General features: G+C 39.6%; 1 protein-coding gene across 1 annotated transcript; it reads left to right on the top strand.

Annotated features, from left to right (window-relative positions):
• Positions 1 to 5,788: 5,788 nt before the first annotated feature.
• LOC127780730 (MDIS1-interacting receptor like kinase 2-like) lies at positions 5,789 to 9,287 on the top strand. Its single transcript, XM_052307686.1, has 2 exons — positions 5,789 to 8,645; positions 8,748 to 9,287. The coding sequence occupies exons 1-2, from the start codon at positions 5,897 to 5,899 to the stop codon at positions 9,065 to 9,067; spliced, it is 3,069 nt and encodes a 1,022-aa protein (XP_052163646.1). The 5' UTR covers positions 5,789 to 5,896; the 3' UTR covers positions 9,068 to 9,287.
• The last annotated feature ends 550 nt before the right edge of the window (positions 9,288 to 9,837 follow it).

Consider the following 9,837-nt stretch of genomic DNA (forward strand, 5'->3'; position numbering starts at 1 on the left):
GAGTGCTTGTAGGAGCGCCACATGACGGCTTAGGAGCGTTTATAGAAAAATTAATGCACTTTTAGTATATAATAATAGAAGATAGATAATAGATAGATAAAGCATTTAAACGGGTTAAATAAGCAATTGTCCTTTATATTTTTTATAAAAATAAAACAAATAGTCCCTTGCATTTTTTCCAGATAAAATGCCATTTTTTTTTACAATGATTGAAACCCTCATGTGGACCAAAAATCTGTCGAAATGCGGGGTAAGATCTCAGTTTGCATTTAATTTGTTTTGGAGCGCTCAACCTGCCTTTGGAAGACTTAACGGCCAAAGTTTAATAGTATAGCTAACTACTAGCTCTAAATAATCTATAGCCAATGTAAGCTAATTTATATAATAGTTACTTACCATACTATTAATATCTGGTCCCACCTGTCATACACACATTATGTCTTGGAGTCCGTGTTGCAGCTGACTACAGATCTATAGCCCGCTGCTTTTCTCTCTCTTCGTTTATCTCTTTAAAATATACTTATTGCTGGCTTATAGCCTGCTATTGTACCTGCTCTTAGAGCAAGTTTAATAGTATAGTCAACTACTAGCTCCAATTTATCTATAGCCAATCTAGTAGCTCATTCATACAATAGTTACTTACTATACTATTAATACCTGGTCCCACCTGTCATACACACACTGCGTCTTGGAGTCCGTGCTACAGCTGGCTACAAATCTATAGCCCGCTGCTCTTCTCTCACCTCATTTATCTCATTAAAATATGTTTACAACTGGCTTATAGCCTATTATTGTACCTGCTCTTAGGTAGCCGTGGGCTGTGGCCTATGATGTATGATGTCTTTGTCTTAAGAGTCTGAACAGATGGGTTGCGACCTGGGACACTCTATATTCTGTGAAATCTTCAAAGAGACATCCAAACTTTCTTGACGTGCTTGACCTGGCAAGGCTGAAGTCTTCCTGAAATGAAAGAAACGAAACTGAGTGCTTCATAGATTATGTGGACATTTTGGAGCCTACTGTACTTCGACTAGAATTATGGTCCTTCGGTGATCATCAGCTTTGGTAATTGAAAATAAAGATAATTGTATTCTCGATAACACGAGGGCAGTAAAATATCCTTACAGTACTTGTATATATACTTTGTTTTAAAATATACTCTCTCCGTATTTTAATGTATGATACCGTTGACTTTTTATAAATATTTAACCATTTGTTTTATTCAAAATTTTTTGTGTAAATATGAAAATATTTATGCCATGCTTAAAGAATCAAGTCACAATAAAATAAATGATAATTTTACGTAAATTTTTTGAATTAGACAAATGGTCAAACGTTTAATAAAAATTCAACAACGATATATTTAAAAAATAGGATATTAAGGAGAGGGGGTGAAAAACCTTGGTTTTCTCGGGAAGAGTAAGGTAAGCTCGGACTAGTTGTGGTTATAATAAGACCAAGTGGTATCTCAGAACAGTACGTTACACTGTAACAACGGGCATTCTCATATAGATCCAGTGATTGATACCTTTTCATTTTCTCCTCAATCATGCAATACACCATTAATTTGATATCTAAATTATTATTAAAAATAAAAAAAATATTGGGAAGTTAACCTTCAATTTAGAATTATTGACCTTTTTTCAAAATGGTAAGCTTCATATAATTTAATTTGCTCTGTAGGAAAAAAAAGAGGAGAAACATATCCAAGCTATAGAACTAAAAAATGTTGAACAGATCATGACGTACCATTGGAACATGGCTATACCCACTAGTACTCAAATCCTAGCTCCCGCAATTTACGGCTGTGCTTTGATCAGTACTACCTCTGTCCCATATAAATTACACTTTTAGCTAATTTAGGATAAAATAGTAGGATTAGAAAATGACCACAATGACCTTATTTAATGAACACAATAGATGCACATATTCCATATATAAAATTGATTAAAAGGAAGTTTGAGATAATTAAGGAAATATTTTTAGATTAAAAGGAAGATTGTGGGATGGCTGGAAGACCATAAGGAAACATATTTAGATTAGTCAATTTGCTGGATCCCACGTGATTAGAATTACAGTTTTTGTGGGACAAAGCCTGAGAGCTAGAATTGTAATTTATATATCACCGGTAGTAATTTAGAGAGGTTAGAGAATTACCACCGGTGATAACCACCAGTCCTAATCCAACGTAGAATGATCAGTGGGGTAATCCACGGAACTTGACAAACTCACTAATTTCAATCACTTCCCTCTCCACAAGTCCACAGAGCAAAGAAATTGTAGACCACCAAGCTGACAAAAAAAGAGAGACAAATCTAGATGACTTTGCAGTTTCTAAAGCAAGACCTGCAAGTCTTGGCAACCGGACCAATTAAGGACTTGTGTAGTTCTCAATTTTTTTCCCCCAAAAACATCACATCGGATCTTTAGGCACATATATGGAGCATTAAATATAGATAAAAAAAATAAAGTGTACAGTTTGCATGGAAATTGCGAGACAAATCTTTTGAGCCTAATTAGTCCATGATTAGCTATAAGTGTTACAGTAACTCACATGTGCTAATGATGAATTAATTAGGCTTAATAAATTCATCTCGCGGTTTCCAGACGAGTTATGAAATTAGTTTTTTCATTCGTGTCCAAACCCCTTCTGACAACTGGTCAAACATCCGATGTGACACTCAAAAATTTTCTTTTTGCGAACTAAACACACCCTAAATTTTGTCCATCTCTACAACAATAAATTGTCAGGAAGCTCAGAACTTTTATCCAATCAATATTGCTTATCATTATTCATATACGGAGTAACAATTTATTTTTTTAATCAAAGTGAGATTGATAATCAGGCAGATATCCGTTTTCTGGATTCGCCTTAATTGATCTGAGATTATAAAAATCTTTCATTCGCATATGCATAAATTTGCAAGAGTGGCCTTGTATTAATAAATTATTAATTCATATATATCGTGTATAAAGTTACAACCGTCCAAACACTTAGAACTCACAAACATAGCAATTAGTATTAGTTTACATGCAATCAAGCCACATCAACCCACTAAACATCAAAATCTTATCGCATGCATGACAATTATTAGTACACACTAAAACTTAAATGGAACTATACTACGTCATGTATAAATTATAATATACAAGCAAGCTAAATCATAATTCCTTATATCATTTCCACGCTATTTCAACATAAAACTATCCGTATTTCTATTGCATTTAGCATATACTCCCTTCGTCTCATAATATAAAGGATTTTAATATTTTGCTTCACTGTTTGACAACTCGTCTTAGTCAAAAAATTTATGTAAATATAAAAACGAAAAGTTATGCTTAAAGTATTTTGGATAATAAATTAAGTAAAAAAATAAATAATAATTCTAAATTTTTTTAATAAGATGAATGGTCACATAGTATAAGTAGAAAATTAAAATCCCTTATATTAGAGGACGGAGGGAGTATCCATTTATATCTATATATATCTCACAGCAAAATACGGGTATCATTTACAGCAAAATACGGGTATCATTTAGTTGATCAGGAGAGCCAAACCAACCTTGTTTTGCTACCGTGCTTTACCTGGTACTATGGTTGAAGTCTCTTCTGTTTCTGTATGAAAGGGACAAGAGTCCTTGACAGGTCTCTGTCATGAACATTTCCGTGCCCAGTAAACACGCTGACAATCAACATTGATGGCTGTTCGACGCGGGTAGACTTGAACTATATTGGTCGATGAGTCAATCCCCAATTTTTCCTGCAGAAAAAAAACAATCCCATTTTTCATCTTTTTTTAATTTCACTTCGTATTTGCAGACCAAGAAAGACAAGCAAAAACAATCAGAATACACATGTGGATCTTCATTAGTCATCAGTGGAAGTAAGAACGCTTGGCACCAAGCAAACTACCAAACAAAACAAGAAAAAAAGGGAGAAATTTACCGATCCTTGAGATATCAAAATTTTGTGTTACTGGATGTACTCCCTCCGTCCCAAAAAAAACCCAATCCTGGGTTTGAATCTGGACACCCAGGATTGGGTTTTTTTTGGACGAAGGGAGTACTTATTAGTATCTGGAGATACCAAAATTTACAATATAGGAAATGTAATATCTCCTGATACTTTCTCAAGGATGATAAATTACATGGAAAAAAAATCAGAATTATCTATGGATTCCGATGTAGGCTTATTGTGAAAGGATAAAATTAGTTTTTCCTTGATAAATTTTATGCAAAAAAAAAAACAAAGTATCTGAACTTAGCAGACAACACGAATTTTGTACTCTTCTTCGCTGAACATATGCTCATTTTTCATTTGTATTTAAATGGAGATCAAAAGGCACATAGATGGTTGGACAGAAACTTAAGGGTATGTTTGGATGGAGGGATTTGGGTGGATAGGACATAGCAGCCCATTTTTTGTGGGTGTTTGGTTGGTGGGCAGGGATGGAATTAGGCGGCCCGGAGGGGAATATTCCCCTCATATACCAGATGGAGGGATCTAGGCGATTTGCCCGGATGCAGCCGCCTGAGTGCCCAGGTGAGCGACCAAGCTGGGTCGCGTCACCCCTCACCACGCGACAACGGTGACGAGCGCGGCATCTAGTACGAGAATGGAGCGCGACGGCAGCAGGAAGAGGCAACGGTGGCGAGCTCGAAGGCCGGAGGCAGCAGCGGCAGCTGGAAGAGGTGACGGCGGCGAGTCCGCAGGCCGGAGGCGGCGGCGGCAGCGGGAAGAGGCGACGGTGACGGCGAGGCCGGAGGCGACGGCAGCGGGAGAGGGCGCCCCGACGACCGGTGTGGGCACGGAGCAGGAGACGACAATGACGACGACCGGATCTGGAGGCGACGGATCCGGTGAGGCGGTAGGGGGTTCTATTGTCGTTGTCACTAGCGAGCAAGGAGATGGGGCAGCGACCTGGCGAGCAAGCAGGTGAGGCGGCGGTCGGCGAACGAGGAGGTGAGGCGGCGGCCTGAAGACGAGGCGATGGCCGTCAAACGCGGAGACGAGGCAGCGGTCGGCGAGCGAGGAGGCGACCCCGGAGGCGGCGGCCGGCGTGCGAGGAGGAGAGTTCGGAGGCGGTGGCCGGCGAGAAGAGCGCGGATAACCTTTTTTTTCTTTTTGTTTGTTTTTCTCCTTTTCCCCTTTTATTTCTTTGTGATTTCTTATATTTCCCTTTAGATTATTTTTTGTTTGTAGTGATTGATATTTTTGTGGTTTTGATGAATTTTGAAGGGGTATACTCACCACCTTTAGTGTAGGGGTGATTGTATCCACTGATCCATCCTACTCCCCCTAACCAAACAAAAAAATGGATTACCAAATCCACCTTCATCCCTACAACCAAACAAAAAATTGGATCGCCATACTCCACTAAACAAAAAACTGGAGGGCCATATCCAGTAAAATATGGACCGCCATATCCCATCTAACCTTGACCGTGAACCAAACGCACCTTAAGTATCCCAGCACATATTTCCGTGGACGGGAAAGTCTATATAGACACTGCAGAAGAAACCAATATTTTGTCTTGATTGAATGCAAAAGTAACATTTGATCAATATTACTAGTTATTTTATTTTATTTTTATTTTTGCTGGTAGACCATATGCTTTGTTAAAGATGCTCTCTTAACGATCTCAGCTGCGACACTATATATACCATGGGGTCGCATTGCTTATGTTATCACTTCCTCTCCAGGAGACATGCATGTTCAAGCCATCCAGCAAATATCAACCTAGCTAACAATCAAGAAAGCCATGGAGCTCTTCCACACAAACCTACAACTCATACAACTAGCAGTAAATCTCATCTTGTTCCAGCCATGCTTTCTTTTGCTGCAAACAGCAGTTGCTGTGGCTGGGCATGGAGGCATATCTCTAACATCACAACAAATGGCCCTCCTCCAATGGAAATCTAGCCTGAGAAGAAGCTCATCAGTACCGGTGCTAAACTCATGGCAAAACCACACTACCCCGTGCAATTGGACGGGCATCGAGTGTAGCCACAACGCACCGTTGGTGGTGACCACCATCTCCCTACCAAATTCAAGCATCAGCGGGCGACTTGGTGAGCTCAACTTCTCGGCACTCCCATTCCTCAACTATATTGACCTCAGCTCTAACAGCCTCATTGGAGAAATCCCGCCCTCTATCGGCACACTTTCTGCACTCTCCTACCTTGATCTTACTGATAATATGCTCCATGGTCGAATACCATCCGAGATAGGAGACATGAGGAGCCTTAGTCAATATCTGGGACTCTCACTCAACAATCTCACAGGTCACATCCCTCCTTCACTTGGAAACCTAACCATGCTAATGGATATCAGCATCCACCTAAACGACCTAGTTGGGCCAATCCCAGAAGAGCTTGGGAAGCTCACCAACCTAGTTAATTTGGAGCTCAGTGGCACTTCATTAAGTGGCCAAATACCTACAAGTATCAGCAATTTAACAAAGCTAAGGCTCCTCTACCTTCACAGTAATCAGCTGTCAGGGCCCATTCCACCATCTTTAGGCAACCTAAAAGAGATGCAAGATCTTGAGCTTGCCAATAACCATTTCACTGGTGGAATTCCAATATCTTTCTGTAACCTCACCCAACTAAACATACTTTATCTTGCTATGAATCAGCTTACAGGTTATGTTCCACAAGAGATAGGTTGGTTGTCCAATCTTACTAGCCTAGTTTTGTATACAAACCAGCTAAGAGGCCCTATTCCTGCTAGCATAGGGAACCTTACTAGGCTAAACTACCTCTACCTCTATGAGAACCAGTTTATGGGATTCATCCCTGATGAGATAGGAAATTTGGTGAACCTTGAAGCGATGTTTATTGCCGATAACCAGATTTCAGGTTCAATTCCTGCAACCTTTTCAAACCTTACGAGCATGAGAAGGTTGTCACTTTTTGATAACACTCTGTCAGGTCCTCTGCCTCAAGAATTTGAGAATCTTACAGGTTTAGTTGAGCTCAGTTTGTTCAACAACTCTCTCTCGGGGAATTTACCCTCTGAAATTTGCAAAGGGGGCCAACTTGAAACATTCAATGTTGCCAACAACATGTTCACCGGCCGTGTTCCTAGAAGCTTAAAGACTTGTAAGAGCTTAAAGAGCCTACACCTAGCTTACAACCAGATCACAGGAGATATATCCGATTTTGGACCATACCCACAGCTTATCGATGCAAACTTAGAGGAAAACAATCTTTACGGTGAACTATCAAAAAATTGGGCTGAAAGTACCAACCTGAACTCATTGGCATTAGCAAGGAACATGATAACCGGAGCCTTACCGCCCGAGCTCTCAAGACTGATTAGATTGGAAATTCTTGTAGTTCATACTAACAACCTAACAGGGGAGATACCACCAGGTATAGGCAATCTAACAAATCTATACATGCTCACCTTAGCACGTAACAAATTTATAGGGCACATACCATCAGAATTTGGACGAATGCGTGGGTTGCAACACCTTGATATTTCTTCAAACAAGTTAAGTGGGTCAATACCTCCAGAGCTTGGCAATTGCACCAAGCTAATATACTTCAATATTAACGGCAATAACTTGAGTGGAGGTTTTCCTGTCACCATTGGAAATCTAGTAAATCTGCAGATCAAGTTGGATGCTAGCAATAATAAATTCACAGGAGGAATCCCTGCACAGCTTGGGAACCTTGCAATGCTAGAACTTTTAAACCTCTCCCACAATCAATTCAATGGAAACATTCCATCCTCCTTTGCAAACATGGTTAGTCTTTCCACACTTGATTTATCATACAACAATCTGGAAGGGCCTCTTCCTACAGGACGACTATTTGGCAATGCCTCAACTAGCAGCTGGTTTCTTCACAACAAAGGTCTATGTGGAAACATGTCTGGCCTACCACCTTGCTATTCAGCTCCTAAGTTGGATCATCATAAAAGAAATTTTCACAATTTGGCACTAGCTATCTCCCTTCCGACATGCATAGCCCTTATTCTTGCAACGTTCATTGTGATTATGGCTTTTCATAGAAGGAAAACATCACAACAAACCACAGCCATTCAAAGAAGAGATGTGTTTTCAGTGTGGAATTTTGATGGGAAACTAGCATTCGAGGATATCACTAGTGCAACAGAAGATTTCAATGAAAGGCACATCATTGGAGCAGGAGGGTATGGTACTGTCTTCAAGGCTCAGCTTCAAGGTGGTCGATTGGTTGCAGTGAAAAAGCTTCATCCAACTGAAGCAGAGATGACCGATGAAAAGATGTTCCTCAATGAAATTGAAGTTTTAATGAAGATTCGACATCGAAGCATTGTCAAGCTATATGGGTATTGCTCACATCCCCATTACAAATTTCTAGTATATGATTACATAGATAGAGGAAGCCTTCATGTGACCTTAGAAAATGAAGAGGTAGCAAAGGAACTAGATTGGCCAAAGCGAGCTGCTATCGTACGAGATGTGGCTCAAGCTATATACTACTTGCATCATGAATGCAACCCACCAATCATTCACCGTGACATAACAAGTAACAATATATTGCTAGACAGTGCTTTCAAGGCTTATGTCTCGGATTTTGGCACATCAAGGATACTGAAACCTGATTCATCAAATTGGAGTGAACTGGCAGGGACATATGGCTACATAGCCCCAGGTATGTGACCTGAAACCTGATTATTCTTGCACACAGAAAGTATGTAGTAACATGCATATTTACCAGATCCCCAAGTAATTACAGTAATTTCTTGCGATGTAGAGCTCTCATACACGTCGGTTGTGACAACAAAATGTGATGTCTACAGTTTTGGTGTGGTTGTGCTAGAGATTGTAATGGGGAGATATCCAAGAGAACTGCAATCCATTACTTCTGCTGGACAGCGTGAAAAGCTTGCATTGGATAATTTGGACCAACGCCCATTATTGTCAATGATGGAGGAGGATATTGCTCTGCTTGTGAAAGTGGCTTTTGCTTGCCAGCAAACATCTCCTCAGGCAAGGCCTACAATGAAAGATGTCTATCATATACTGATGCACCACCCATCCTCTTATTGTTTTCCGACAACCTCTGAATTCTGAAGCACTTTTATTTAGTAGAACAAATAACTGATGGAGAAGCTCAAGAGTAATTGTTCCATGAGGCCATGACTAAATAGTTCTGGGATTTAATTACTGAAGGAGGTCATCTTCGTCAATGACTGCTTGGCTCAGTCATCGTGTTTTTAGAACTACAAGTTTGAAGTTGAAGCTCCAGTTGATTCAACCAATGAATTTTAGGGGCACCAGGGTGGTAGTTTGTATAAGGGAACAAGCAAATAAGAATTGTGAACACTGAATGGAATAATGGTTCTCTCTCTCTCTCTCTCTCTCTGACCATGATGTTTTTCCTTTCTCTTTTTAGTCCTGAAATTGGTCCTATAGCTTCTTGTAAACACATTTCAATAACAATGCACTTGGGGAGTAAGCAAACCATTAAAGAACACAGATGGCAGATGATAAAATCTTAATGTTGACTACCAAACCATGCCTGCTTACCACATGGTTAATAATACCTCTTTCTGCCTAAATGAAGAAAGGAAATGCAGGAATCAATCCAAAGGACTTCAAGTACCAAACTAACTAGGATCCAGAAAAGGAATAATCACAAGCCCTTATTATCATACTAGCACCAAAATTCAGACAAATATGGAAGTAACTTGACCATTAGGACTTTAGGAGGCAGGAATATATTGGATCCTAACTCCTAAGAATATTCAGGATCATAAGGAACTTACTACACTCAATTCATAACAACTAAATACATTGAAAATTTGAAAGTATGTGTTCTAAAATATTGAACATGGGAAGCT

The sequence above is a fragment of the Oryza glaberrima genome, chromosome 7, assembly GCF_000147395.1.
Source record: "Oryza glaberrima chromosome 7, OglaRS2, whole genome shotgun sequence".
NCBI lineage: Eukaryota > Viridiplantae > Streptophyta > Magnoliopsida > Poales > Poaceae > Oryza > Oryza glaberrima.